The sequence below is a fragment of the Candoia aspera genome, chromosome 1 (assembly GCF_035149785.1).
Source record: "Candoia aspera isolate rCanAsp1 chromosome 1, rCanAsp1.hap2, whole genome shotgun sequence".
Taxonomy (NCBI): domain Eukaryota; kingdom Metazoa; phylum Chordata; class Lepidosauria; order Squamata; family Boidae; genus Candoia; species Candoia aspera.
The window spans coordinates 182,360,524-182,376,037 of record NC_086153.1 but is presented as its reverse complement, the minus strand read 5'-3'; the positions used below and the strand labels follow the sequence as shown (position 1 = coordinate 182,376,037).

At 39.5% G+C, this 15,514-nt stretch overlaps 1 protein-coding gene across 4 annotated transcripts in view; it reads left to right on the top strand.

The window, feature by feature from the left end:
• Nucleotides 1-15,514, top strand: part of GLS (glutaminase) — a 76,304-nt gene that overhangs the window by 50,517 nt on the left and 10,273 nt on the right. Inside the window, exon 15 of one of the 4 annotated variants that reach the window (XM_063318059.1) lies at nt 1,447-1,838. The exons of the other annotated variants lie outside the window; for them this stretch is intronic. Coding sequence (XP_063174129.1) covers nt 1,447-1,566 — 120 coding nt within the window. The 3' untranslated portion in view covers nt 1,567-1,838. Of the gene's footprint in view, nt 1-1,446; nt 1,839-15,514 lie in introns of those variants that run through there. 4 annotated transcript variants of the gene reach the window in all.

Genomic DNA, 15,514 nt, shown 5'->3' with positions numbered 1-15,514 from the left:
CCACCCTGGAGGAGGATGGGAAACATTGGCTCTGTCATTTTGGATATCTGAATCCCAAATTCTCTGTCTCAATTCAGCCAGAATTTTATCAAGCTCCAAAGCAGGTAGTGCTGACAAGGGAAGACGACAGTATGCCAAATCATCATTAACTTGTCTTCTTAGGGTGGAAGACAACCTGCCTAGCAAGGTGAGATGGACTAAGGCAGTTCCCGAATAGACATGCTTCAGACTCTAAGATGCCAATGTCTTAAGTGTGCCCCAAGGGAAATGCAGCCGAATTCCAGTTGTGTTAGAACATTAGAAGTTGAATAAGGAACTCATAGTAAGATTTTCAAGAATTTTGGTTGGATTGCTTCTAAAGTAGTAGACTCCTTATAAATACTTAGCTGAGCACTATATAGCATCAAACCCAGAACTTTGGCTTTAAATAGTTTAATAGCTGCTGGGACATAATTCACCTGCAAATTTAGCAATTGCAAGGGATGTTTGGGGAGCTTATACTAGAAGTTCTTTTGTGCGAATAGACCAGCAGGTAGAAGTTTGAAAATAGACAGCTAGATATTTAAAGAATTATCCCTGCTTGATGAGTTTGTCATTGATCATACATCCTATTGACGCCTTAAGCATTTCCTAGAAAATACTGATCTTTTGTTTTAGAACCCTTTAGTTCGAGGTGTTCTCTAGAGCAGGAGAGTGATAAAGCTAGCAGGAAATAATACTAAAAATTATTTTGTTGTCCTTATTTGGTGAAGGTGGTTTCTCTTTGGGCATTCTGGCAGCTTCTGTGCTACCCCATTTTCCTGCATATTTCGCTTCTTGTATACCTTAGGGAGATCAGGTTTGAGGAAAGTGCATAAGTCTCACTTAATAAATGGCTGGTGGGTAAAAATGAAACTATTAATCTGTGGGAATGGAAGCGACTCTTACAAAAATGGGTTTCAGCTTGACTGAACTAGATTGGGGCAGAGATAAATGTTCTCCTACTACCTATGCCATTTCACCAAGCAAATGGTTTCAGTTAACTTGGGAATACCATGCACCTCTGAAGCATTTGGCATATGCAGATTTTTGGTGTCTTTGTCATTACTGCATTTAACATATGTGAAAATGCATTATATGACCTTGGGAAATGGGACCAAAACATTGATTTGTGGAGATTATTACTGGGCAAGGATGGGCAGTGAATGGACCATGTGATGTTACTGAAATTCTGCTCTTTGTAGTGCTAGACAACCTGGCCCAAAGTGACCAGTGATGGGAATGGTAATAAAAAATAAGGGTGTCATTACTGTTTTGAAATCAGAAAACACCGTCTGAGTTTAAAGTACTCCATTTTGAGCTTGAAAGACTTCCTAAACTATTAAAACAGTCTTTTTCAGACTTGACATGGGGTGTTTTGAGTTCAGGGTAGTTCAGATTTGAAACATTTCACATATCTCTGTCTAGAGTCTTCTACCACCAGATTACACCCACCAGAGAAATGGCTACATTCCAGGAAGAATCAGCTGTATGGGCAAGGCCACAAACATGATCTCAAATGTTGACAAAATATTGTTTTTAATATGAAATTAGTAAAGCTTAGTGTGCATTTGTGTTCATAGCAGTATCAGTTCTTCGTATTCAAGCATTTATCTTGTTGTATTCTCCCCTGCCCTTTGACATAATTAATGCTTCATTAAAAATATGTGTTTAAACTTTGCTTCACCATGTGTTCTATGATTTTTTTTCTCCTCAGTTTAAATGATTTGTCATGTGTTCCATTTTTCATTTAAACTGTATGTTATTTATGTACTTTGAGCACATACGCTTTGTATTATAATAAATTTTTATTTTAATCAGATCATTTTGCATTTTTGTTCCTTTTCATATGCAATCTAAGCCATGATTTGATTCTGAGAATGAAAAGCAGTCTTGTAGTGTTTTGAATAAAAACAGGGATAAAGATGAGTGCCCACTTAGCTATTTTGATTTGTTTGTTTGTTTGTTTGCTGTATGACTTGCATTGATTTCTGTCTTTGTTTTGGTAGTGTCTGCTGTCTTCCTTATCTCACCATCTTACATCAGCTTTGGGTGGTGGCTTGAGAACACATTTGTTTGGGCCCATAGTATGGCATGCTCTTGTTAGGTAGACAGCCCTTCCACATCCCCACGACTGCTGCTCTGGTGCTGCTCTCCACTGTGCATGGGCAGAGTGTTCGAAGCACAGTGTGTCCAGGCAGGGAGGAATATTATCCTTGCAGAGGATTACGGAAGCATATATTTATACATACACATACACACTCATATCACAATGCTTAAGTAAAAATGCTTTGCATACACGTGCCTATTGAGCATTTTAGATCTAAACCTATATATTGATCTTCATTCATGCCTTTCTGAGACCAAATGCACATGGATTAGACCAGCTTTGTAGGCTACAACTTATCAAAGCTATTTGCATGAGTAGGTAAGAGCTAATCTCACATGGAAAAGTTTCTTGTGTTTCTAACCAAGCAGTTTCCAACAGCTGAATTTCTCTCTCTGGCAGTGAATGTCCCTTTGTAAAGCTTTTTTTTTTTTTTTTAATCTTGTCTGCCTATGCATTTGTGTGCATAGATACAGTATATTTCTTTGACTCATAACCTTAGGACCAAATCAAAAGAGAGTTGTCAGTGCTTCCATCCCTTTGAAACTATTGTAATAGCTCAGCTCAGTCACAGTTAAATTTGAATATGACTGATGTTTTCTGAATGAAATATTTGTGGCATCTTTGTAGCTTTGTCTATTAATTGTGGTTTGCTTCCACTGTGGAAAACATATGAACTCTAGAAAAAGGAAACGGGGGGGGGAAAATGAAAGGGAAGTAGTGTAGACACCTTGTAGCGGTCACAGCTTACCTGTTTTGTGCCTTGATTCGTACATGTCATTGAGGTTACAATCTTGTGCCTGCTTATCCAGGAACTTCTACGCAGCTCATAACTAAGAAAGCATATGTACAATTAAGACACGGAGTACTTTGTGGTATTACTCTCTTTATTCCAATAAATACTTGAATTTAATATCTGTTAGTTTCATTATTTACTTTGCTTTGTTGAACTAGTTGTTAGAATGAGGAGGCATTTGTGAAATATTATAAACCTAGGCCTCTCTTTCCCCCAACGAGCTTTTAGTTGGCGAATGAACGAGCGCTCCTGAAGTTCTGTCCTGAGATCATAGTCGCTTTAATTATTTGTGCTATGCCAAGTGCAAGAGGATTCAGTGGGCACTGAGTGTATGCCAGGAGGGGGGGCAAAGAAGCAGGTATAATCAACTAGACCGGCACCATTGATTTGCAGCCCAGAATCCCATAGACAGGCACACGTATTGCTTTCATATGCCGGATTTCCCTCTTTATATAAATAGCAAGAGTAGTTCTTGCGTGGAAAACGTTGAGTCTGTATTGCCGAGGTTTGTCAGGCAATTTCTCCCCTTCCCGTGGTTCTCCTTTGTCGCCACCTTATTTAAGGGGCAACTAAGTGGATCAAAAGCTCACTTCCAGTATTGGATGTTTAACATCAGTATTCCCGTTGAATACTGGGACGCGATGGCGCTGCGGGTTAAACCACTGAGCTGCTGATCGGAAGGTCGGCGGTTCGAAACCGCGCGGCGGGGTGAGCTCCCGTTGCTCGTCCCAGCTCCTGCTCACCTAGCAGTTCGAAAACATGCCAATGTGAGTAGATCAATAGGTACCGCTTCGGCGGGAAGGTAACGGCGTTCCGAGTCGTCATGCTGGCCACATGACCCGGAAGTGTCTATGACAACGCCGGCTCCAAGGCTTAGAAACGGAGATGAGCACCGCCCCCTAGAGTCGGACTCGACTGGACTTCTCCGTCAAGGGAAACCTTTACCTTTACCTATTCCCATTGAAGGCAAAGGTAGGAGAAACTAGTCCAAACCAGCTTTTAATCATATGACATCCAAGGACACTGGCTCAACTGAATAAAGACTTATGGCCCATTAAACTAGGCAGTCCTCGGTTTGACCATGCAGCATATATTTTAATTTTTTTGTATTGACACCTACACCTGGAGATGAAGTCTGTGAAACTCCTGCGTTCTTACTTTGTTTTTACTTTTCAGTTAAAGGGTGTTCATTTACTTGGTGTTCCTTTCATGTAATTGTGGCTGTTGGAACTGGGAAGTCTAATTTTATGCCATGCGGTCCAAATAGACTATCGTTTTACAGCGGTTTCATTCTTGATACATTTTTTTCAGGTTTTCTTTAAGCCATTGATTTTGTTTACACTTGTGTATATTTTCCAATTATAGATACTACTTTTGCTTTCAGTAACATTTGTTAGTACTCTTCTAAGCAGTCACCAAATTGCAAATTCAAAGTGGTGTGTACAGTCCTGCTTAGGGAGTACAATCAGTGTGATAGAAACTTGTGCGAATTAGGCAACTTTTTAAATGCAAAGAATTTGCATATTCTTAGTATCACAATTAGTCATTGCCTTTAATTCTCAAGACAAAAAGTGGCCTATGAATGCAGTAAATAACCACAGCATCGTAACAGTTTTCTTTATCAATACTCTGGTCAGACAAAACTTCACAGCAATGCAAAGCACAAAATCATATTTGGATAAGAAGTTAATAGAATTATATCTGGGGATAATTTACCATATTTTAGTACCCATTAGACTTGTCCGTTAATTTGAACAGCTCTACCATATTTGAAGACAACCTTCAACTAAAGGAATTTCATTTATTTTTTCTCATACTGGGGCATTATAGATGCTTGCAGCACAGAATAAATTTGTCAGATCTGACATTTCATATTCAATTAGACATTTCATTTACTTCATTAGGGATATGATCAGGTATGTGGATGGTCATGTCTGGATATTGCTGGCCTGATATGCCTGTATGGGTTTAATGTACTGGCTAATACAGTCTTTTGGTTTCTGATTGCGTTGCCAGCAGTAAATATCTTCTGGCTAATAAAATTGTATACTTAATGTATCAAAAATTGAATTAACATTTTATATTCACCTCAGTGGTTACACAATAATTAATGTCACGCTTGCCACCAGGAATTTATGTCTAGTGAACAATCCATTTCTGTATTGTTTAGAATTAGGCGGGACTTGAACACAGAGGCAAATACAGTCCACATATTCAGCTGATGAACAAATGAACCAACACTTTTTTCTTTGAAAGCACAAGAACATTTAAATAAAAATTTTCTACATAACAGCAATTACAGGGAAACTGTTGTCCGGTGGTCAGTACTTAGATACCCTCTAAATAATTTCAACAACAGTTGACGTGGTTGACTGGGAATTACAGCCCAAAAATATTGGAAGGGAAGAAAATGGATTATCCAGCCATAGACAAATTGTGATGGTAGATAGCTATAGATAGCTGTGGTAGATAACTGCCCTATACACCAGCATTTAGGCACTACATGCTGTAGTGAAGTTTGTAAAAAATTGTCCCCTACAATTATGAAGTTCTGTTAACAAATAGCCCTTCCAGTCCATTAATATTTTTTTTCTTGTAAGAAAAGAATAGAGAGGGAAATTGAAATTTTTAATACTGTTTCATACTATCCATGAAATTTTGTCCATCGATAAAGCCTGTTCAATTTTGTGAATGTATTTCAAAATCTTGAAGAAGATCACAGAGCTAAAGGGTCACATCAGAGTGGACTAATTCAGTCTTCCTGTTAGGAAGCAGGGAATGGGTGTATCCTTATTACTTCATCCAGATCCCCATAATTAGTTAAGTGGCAGCTGTCATCCTAGCCAAGAGGAATGACCTGTGGACCTGAAGTTGAAAACTACTAAGATAAAAGATCTGATAAAAAATGCATTTGGCTTAAAGCCTGTCCAATCCAGAGACATGGTTAAGTGTGTTTAAGTTATTTTGCCAGAATTTACTGTGAATTAGAGTCACAATTATGAGCTTTCTTAGCAAATGTTTTTGAAGAGCATTTTTCTTCCCATAATTCTCATCTACCTTGATATATGCCTGCTGATTATAGTATATATGCATATTTATTGTATTTTCCTGAAAAAAATTGCTTTGAACCCCAAGTATGGTAGATGTTTGTTGGAAAATTCTTTCCCCCCACCCCAACCATCACACATATGCAAAACAAACACTCCTGGAGTCATGAATGGATCTCTGATCTTGATATGAGATGGCAGGTATAAAAATATTTGCAAGCTAAATTGAGACAATGGACCAAGACACCAGACATGCTCTCCAAACAGATGACTTAGTCAAGCCACTATGTTAGGAATAAACTGGGTTTGATATATCTCCTGCTGAATGCTAATTGCATATCTAGACTCGTAAATAATCTCTTTTCATATTCCAAGCCAGAGAATAATTCTTTCGGGAAATGGCACTTGATTTATAACACAGCTGGCCATTACAATCTGGACCAAACTTGTTTTCCAAACAAGGTAATAGTGAACTTCTGCAACATCACCATGTATCTCTCTTTGACCCTGTTTTCTTACATAATTTCATAAATTCCTGGATATGGTCTAAGAGGTTTGGCAGATCTTTATGTATGGGGGTGTTTTAAATCACAGCTATCCTTCCAGCTTTTCATAGCATTCAGTGCTAAAACTATGCCTCTAAAGTAGTAGCTTTACCTTTGTTAGTATCTTTAATAATCAGCAACTTTGTTGCTTATTGCACCTCCCATTAATATGGAAATAATTGGCATGTGTTGTCCTATTTGGCATCTCAAAATAATTACGTATTTTGGGGCTAGTGAAGAAAAAAAACCCTACTTTTAGTGAATTGTTTTCTAGGTAACATCTTTTCTAAAAGGAGGTGGGAAGCTTCAGCTAAAGGGAGACTTGATTTTATGCTACAGACTACATAAACAGTTTATATTGCTCAGTTACATATGTTATTTTCAGGATATTCTGTCATGTTTAATCCATATGTAGTAATTCTTCAGAGCACTATTTAGGCATACAAAAATTGGCATTGATCAGCACTTGAGTGCTCTGGGGACATCTTGCTGACCTTATTCAAGAGAGAAGCTCCTCCTGAAAATGTTCACACGGGAAACAAAAATGTCCACAGAAGAAAAAGCTTTGAACGCCTATACATGCATTAGGACTGCTTGTAGCACATTAACGTCATTTGAATGACATTGGCATAAGGCATAGCTAATTGTGCCTATTCACACATGAACACTCCAGTTTTGACTGGAGTTCCTTAGCTGAACATTTATTAAGTTTATTAAAACACTGGCCACTGGGTTCTCTGCAATATACAGTAAAATGAAAAAAAAGTAATATCAAACATGTTAAAACTAATGGAAATAAATTAAGAACTTGTTTTAAAAAGATGTATTCTTGCCATTTTAAATGGCAAAAAAGGTGGAACCTTCAACCACAGGATGCGGTCAAAAAGCCAAGATGGTGGCCACCACAGTGCAATTGAAGCTCCATGCATTTTTTTGATGTGCACTGTGGCTGTCCTCTTGACTTTTTTGACCATACCCTGCATCCTCAATTCAGTGAGGCCTACATTCCAAACAACTGGGGTAGCTACAAAGAAGTCTCACCCCTAAGTTACAAGATGAATAGGGGGAACCTCCTGGGATGGGGGGGGACTCCTCAGATGATCTCAAAAAGGCAGTGTGGTAGAGGGGGGAAAAGTCTTAATTGATAGACAACATTTGTAAGACAAATACAGATAATCTTAGCATTAGTTTGCATACTCTAAATGAAATGCAGAAAAGGTTTGTGGCAGGGGTATGAGAGAGAAATCATCCTACATTTCATCATCTCATCCGATGGTACCATGTTAGTGAAGTCAAGGGTGATGATAAATATAAATTATTTCCAAATTTTATTTTTATTCATTTCCAGACTTAGAGGCCACCTGATTTCTTGAAGACTCTGGGTGGCTTACAAATAAAAAAGAACATTCAGAGATACAAGTAAAAAAAGAATCTGGCTGACCAGAAAAACAATCCACCAGCCTGTTTGGCAGATAAAACAAACATAATGAAAAGACACCCCCACCGTAACACAAGGCGTGGGAGAGTAACCAGGTTTTTAACTGTTTTCGACACCACAAGGGTGGGAGTTATCAAAAGTCATCAACTTACGATGTATTTCTTGGCAGATCTCCAGAACGTGATGGAAGGTCATAAAAAGAGCCACAGAGAGTTGCTTAGAGCACTCATTTGTTGAGAGAGTGATTTTACCTATACTGATTTACTTCAAGAACCTATACATTGACAAAAATACTAGACAAAAGAATGACCTGGTTTGAGAAAAAAGGTAATACTTCAGGTTATCTCTTCATGACAATCTGCCAAACATGAGAGGTATTTTCAAGTGAATAATGGGGTTATGGAAAAGAGCCTACACAGCTATTTCAGGAATCTGAAAAGGAAAGGTCACTCTTGTTTGCATCTGAGTTCAGATAAGCAGAGCATTTATTCTGACGGTCCTCCATATAAAACCAGGTTATTTAATTGTGTGAGGGCCGTGCTATGATAATCTACTGTTTAAATCTTTTGAAATTATTCTGGCATGTTTGAACCTGTGATAGACTTGTATTTAGTTAAAGAGAGAAAGGCATTACAGGTAATCCTTGCTTAATGACCATATTTGGGACCAGCAACTCTGTCACTAAGCGATGTGGTCATTAAGCAAGACACCACGTGACCATGACGTGCCATTTTCCTGCTGGCTTCTCCACTGACTCTGCTTATCAGAAGCCGACTGAGAGGCATGCAAATGGCGATCACGTGACCATGGGAATGCTGTGACAGTCATAAGTGCGAGGACCAGTCATAAAATTACTTTTTCAGCACCATTGTAACTTTGAACAGTCACTAAACGGGGCAGCTGTTAAGCGAGGACTACCTGTATTTGCCTCAGGTAATGAACCATTTTCTTTTTAAAAATTGCATCTAAGATCCCTTTCCTAGAGAATATTGATGATGTACTTTAGAAACTCTACATTTGTCTCATCTTTTGTAAGCTAACAGCTTGACTAAAACAGAGTTACATCACAATACATATTTTTGAATAAAGAATAATAATTCTACGGGGGTGTCATATAGAAAGAAGCATTCAAGTAGCCTGGGTCCAAGCTTTATAGGGTTTTAAAGATAATCTGCACTTTATTTCACCCCAACCAAATTGGCAGGCAGCACAGTGCTTTTAAGGTTATTTACAGTGGGCTCTCTGAGAGACCATTCTATCGCAACTGGGTTTTCAGAAAAGGAGTAAGTGCTACGTGTTTGGAACTATGACCTTTCAGTGAGCACCTCTGTCTTGTCTGTATCCAATTTCAATTTCCTCCCATCCGTTACTGACTCCAGGTAGGTAGGGATTCAGGGAGGCACATTACAGAGAAATAGATTGGGTTCTCATCTGCATATTGACAGCACCCTGCTCTAATTTCATGATTTTCCCCAGAAGTTTCTTGTAGAAACTAAGTCCTGTTGGAGATAAAATGAAGCCCTGAGGGACATCTTATCTCCTGTTTAAAGCAAGACTATCTAAACTCTGCCCTGAAAGATAGAAATGGAACCACTCAAAGCATTACCTCTTATACCCAAATCTTTCAGGTAATCTGTAAGGCTAGCATGGCCAATGATACTGAAGGCTGCTGAGAAACTAGGAGTTACACCTCCTCTGTAGATCCTCAGACAGGCAGTCCATCAGGTCAGCCAAGGATACTTCAGTCCTGAAACCCCTCTGAAGTCAGTCTGAGATGGGTCAAGATAATCTGCCTTGCAGCTGAGGGACTGCAGCCTTCTTGTCACTTTATTGAGCCATGGATGTTTAGACAGTGGTTTATCACTTCCTGGCTCTGAAATAGCCGATGTAAGCTGCTATAGAAGAGAACTAACAATTGCCTCCTTAAATGTAACAACTTGCCTTCTCTTAGGGATGCATTGATGATACTACATCTGTAATAGTTCCTTTGTAAGAAGTTACAAGCCACGTTAGACAGAGCTCCAAAGGACAGGTGATGAAAAGTGCAGCTTGTCCTTACCTGATCAAATCTGAAGTGATCCAGTTTAGCTACACAAGAGGAGTTGCAAGATGCCCCTTTAATTAATCTTTCATTGGTGGCATCCAAACAGACTCATCACAAAGCCTGTGTAGATATTGTAATGTTTCTGGGAGAAGATGGTGAGGGTACCCGTAAGTTTACGACCTGCAGCAACTCACAGACCCTGAGCTTGTGGAAGCAAAATACAGAGAAAAAGCATTGAGCCATATATTCTGTAAATCAGGATATATTTGGATTCCCCAAAGTGGTCAGTACTGACCCTCAAGAGTTGATAGGACTATCCAAGGGGTTGATTATTATTGTCATTGGTATTGCTAGTACTATTAGTTTAAAGTAGTATTTATTAACTTACGTTCATATAATAAATGTTAGGGTCAATGAACTATCTGAAACTTTGTGAAGGTGTCAATGAGCTGAAAAGTTGGCAACCCCTGCTGTAATAGCATATTCCTTCAAAAGGTTTTTATATTGTGTCTCAGCTAATTTTGAGGTGCATCCACCTGCTATCTTTCCATCAGCCTTGCTGTTCCAACTCCTGCAGTTCATGGGACCACCTTTAAAGCAGGTCAGAGAAGATGCTTAGAAGCAATTTAGTTACCAACCAGGGCAAGTTTACCTTAGCTGTTCTGCCTGCACTCCTATTGGTAATTCACTGGTAAACATTTAAATGCCTTTGTCTAAACCTCCATAATAGTGAGACTTGTATTTCTAATACACTGAGAAGACAGATGACATAAATACTATTTTTTTTAATAAGAACTTCATTAGAATTTCAAAGTAAAGTTAAAATACAAAAAACGGAGTACAGAAAAGCTTGAATACAGAGTTAAAGAAAAAAGGAACTAAGAAAGTGCAGAAATGGCAAGAAAATATAAGAAGGTGACTTCCAACCTGCTCCAACACAGAAATGCTTATTGACATAAATACTATTTTTAACATGCTGCTTAAATGGTGGATCCTTTGAAATCTGCAGTTACCATTGGAGATACAATATTGTTTACAGCAGCTTTTGCTTTTTTCAGAGGGAGGGCAAGCAGTGGTTTTTACTTTTCAGTTAAAAGAGTATTTCTAATTTCTGTTTCTCTGGCTGCACACTCATAAGATTCTACATGGCCAACAAGGGTTAAAACCAGCAATATGAACAGTTAAGACAACAATAAAGATGGCCACATTGGGAGATAAAACTACCAGAGTACATAAGAAACCATTCAGACTGAGGCTCACTTGTGTCAGGGGGATGTTCCAGAGGACAGATAGCAGCAACTGTGACAGCTTGTATACTAATTTCCCACATCTGCACTCAGATTTCTGCCTTCTCCTCCTCATTTGGGCACACCATAGAGTCCCATTACATTCAAAGGGAACCAGAACCAGTCAGCTCCAAATTAGACTTAAATATGTTTCAATTCTGGGTCTAAGGCACATACTTAAATGTTCATAATGTTAAGCTAGGATTTTTTAAAACCGTCGGTTTTGGAACAAACTATAATAGTCTGGCTTGCAAATATTGCCAAACCACAGTGAGTCAGTTGACAGAGGACACTGTAATGTATGTAACGTGACCACAGTGCCACTTCTGTTGGGACCAGATATTTTAGGTCATAAAGCATACTTCCTTATTCAGAAAGTCCAAAAATGAAACTATACTTAATGCAATATATTAAAGAATATGTGAGGCTAATGGCATGCATTGCAATCCAATAATCATTTATTATTTAATAGTTGCAATTAGCAATTTGCAAGCTAACACAGTCCGGAGGCTAACCGCAGAGATCTTGGGCTTCCATGGTCAAAGCTCTAGATCAAGTCTGCACAAATAACAGCCCATGGGCTGTCTGGGGCCTGCCAAGCAGCCTTGTGTGGTGTTTTTTAAAAATAAATCCATTGCTGCCAAACATCATCGCTACCAGGAAGGATCCACCACCCCGAAAAGCTGCCAAGTGCCTCCAATGCCCCAGGCCTCATCAACACTGCCAGCTCCATCACTGTTGCAGTGCCATTAGCTGCTAAACAGCTGATCAGCACTCCAGCTACTCTTTGTTGCTCACAATTATTTTTAATTTATCAATGTGGCCCTTTTCCCTTTACGAGTTGTGCAGGCCTGCTCTAGATGGACTAGAAAAAGTAGACAAGGTAGAACAAGAGAGAAACGAGAGGTTTTTGCAGAAGTCAAAATCATTGGGAAGACTTTAAAAAATGACATTCAGAGAAGAACTTGATTAGTTTCTGCATCAATTAAGAAAAGAAAAAGGCACTGCCTATCCTTGTCTGGTGTATCTGTTTCAGCTTCTTTTGGATTATGAAAGAGTGTGTACATTCCTTGGGAAGCTTAGCAAATTAAAACAAAACAATTTGGGAAAGGTATCAGCCAAAAAGGGGAAAAAAGGAAAAGTCTTCCTGGACTGGGGGACATTCAGACCCAATTGAAAGACTATGACTCCTTGTTGGATATTGAAATCAAGAATTTTTTTTTCATAGTTCCCATGTGGACATGGCTGTAGTTATTCCTGGGTTTGTGGCTTTAGACGTTCAGCCGCAATAGTGGCAATTGCTGTTGACGCCCTTGAAATTAAACCTGACTTTTTTCCCACAATGCTTCTGAGCATGTGTAATGAGGAGCACATTTGGGGTCAAACAATAACAAAGCAGTATCTCTATTAATGGCGCAGATCTTATTCTAGCACAGTGTTTCTCAACCTTAGCAACTTTAAGATATGTGAACTTCAACTCCCAGAATTCCACAGCCAGCCATTGGAGTTGAAGTCCACATATCTTAAAATTGCCAAGGTGAGAAACACTGGTCTAGCTGCTTCAACTCCAGAGGCCTTCTGAAAAAGCTTATCCTGGGGGATAAGCTCTTCCAAAAGAGGGGAGTGGCCACCAAGAACTGTCGCCTCATTGCCTTCTCCCATTGCATGTCCTTACAAGACAGGACCTTCTCAAGTCACTTGGATCAGGCAATCAGGACCTACATGGTTGTTCTCAAAGTTTAAGAGTGCCATGTACAGAAGTTTCAGACAACCATAGGCTACAAATTCCTAATTGCTTTATGATTCCTGAAGTACATAATAGGATCAGCCATCTTTCTACGTGTAATGAGGCAGACGTACATGAGGATGGAGCTTCTTCACATAAATAATAGGGGTTTGTCATACTGAGACATGCCATCTTTATCCTTTTGTCAGTAGTCAGTAGTTCTCAAGAGACATTTCGAATGAGCAAAACGGATTTTACTGTCTTCTGGCCTTAATGTCTAGCCAGCTATACAAGAGATTTAGAAATCAAAAGGGTTGCAATCTCATCCTCTTGTCAAATATTCTTGGCTTCCAGAATTCTGCTCTACTTTCATTAATCTTATTGAAGGCCAGAAATAGCACTATAATCCACTGCGACTGATTTTACTGCATCTCTTCAACTGGCTTTCAGTTTTCAAAACTTTTTTTTAAAAACAATGGAGAGCAAAGACCCTTTCCCCCATTTTATGGCTTGACTGCACAGTAAATGCACAGAAAAATGCTAGACAGTCTTCCTTTCCAGCTAATGATCAAAAAATACAGTAAATGCTAGGCGTTTCCAACTAATTCTGATTTTCTACTTCCAAAATAAACTCCCTGGAAGCATCTTTCCTCATGAATAGTGCAGCCAGGGATGAGAAATAAAAGCCCCCCCAACAGCATTTTAAAGTGATAGCCAGCACATTTGTAGGGAAGCTGAGGGGGAGACTCAAACTCACAAGCCCCATTGAGAGCTCTGAATAGATGCCCCCAGGCCAGGGTTACATCCTGCAGAATGTCAGAATCCACCAGACAATGGGAAAGGGTTTGGGAGTGGTTCCTGGTTTGGAATTCATTCAGTTTCACCAGCTAAACAATCCAGGAATGAAGGGGTATCATGTGCAAATCTCTATTTAGGCAACCCATTGAAACAATGGAGGAAAAAAAATAAACCCAAGAAGCCTTTTGGATGAAATCACTGGTTTTCAGTGAAAAGGCAGCGAAGGTTTTCCTGTTTTTCCTCCACTCTGTCTTTGCAGCACTGCAAACAAGTCCACATATGAAGAAGCTGAATGTTAGCCTAACAAGCTTTCTTTAACTAGTCTGACTCCAAACATGGATGAAAACTGCCATCCCTTAATCCTTGTATTCAATGCACAGGAAGATAAATTCTTTCCTGCATTTCCTCCTTTTTAAAAAACCCAAAGTAAGTACAGTATTGCTCATTAATGTCCTGGAGTCCTCGGGGTTTGCCTTTATTCCCTGTGGGATGGAGAGACTTAATTAGGAATGCGGAATATTTGCAGCCGAACCCTGGGCCAGCATCACAGGAAACGCATTCGTCTCAGAAAGGACGGGGTCTATTCTTTGCATATCTGAGTTAATCCTACTTTGAGCTGGATTAAGGAGGGCATCTCCTGTTAATAATAGGTGCAAAGTCCTTGGGAGGCAACAGCTGCTGAAGCATTCTGCTTTTGGATGCTTGCCCCTAATGCAGCTCATTTAGTTTACGTTAGATCACGTGACAGCTTATGAATTGGGCTGTGGGCTTAGTATGCCACTGGAATCAAGGATTATTTTGTGAAAGGGATGTCTTTAAAGAAGGCCACTGTTTTAAATACAGCCAGTCCCTGCTCTCCGAGCTGTTCTCCCTGCGTTTGTGGCCCAAGGAAAAAGTTAAGAGTGTGCAGCATATGGCAGAGAGGGACAAGCAAAGTGGTGCCCACAGCTGACTCTCCAACAGGCTCCTTGTCCTGCTTGACTTCAGTTTCTGAAAGAGGCTTTTGATACTTTTTTTAGAAGGGAAACTGGATTCTGCAAAACAAAGCACTAACTTAACATTGTATTTATTTACAAAAATTCTTCTGGAACCCACAGACATTGCCCATGAGTGTCCATGGGGGAGGTCAACCAAGTCAAGAAGGCAGCTGCAACCCCACAATTGAAACCCCGCCTCTTTTTTACACATGTGCATGCAACATGCGTTAAAGAGGGCTACAGCTTTGATTGCACGGTCACGGCCACCATCTTCATTGTTGACCATCCCTCCCTGCAAAAGCCCCTTCCTACTTGTATGGTTGAGGATAACCTGAGGAGCCAGTTTGCCTTCTGATAAATAGTTTTGTGACTCACTACACTTCCATCACCGTCATTTTGGGAATAGGTAAGCCCCTTGTGGCAGCCATTTTGTGAGCACAACCACCAGAACCCCCAAATGTGCCCCAACCCCAAACAACAGTATGTTCTTGGTCAATGAATTTAGTTAATTGGGCCAAATTATAAAATTTTAGAGAATGAACACTGTTCAAGAACAGCACATTTTCTTAATAATGAGTATTAAATCTTTGGCATGGATTAGGGTTCCTTTGTATTGAGAGAATTCTGGTGAATGTTACACCATTCTCTCTCCAGGAGATAAGCATAAATTCCTCAAGTCAGGCATTTATTTGTTCCGCTTCCCTTCATCTGACAGAGTGACGAAATGGAAAA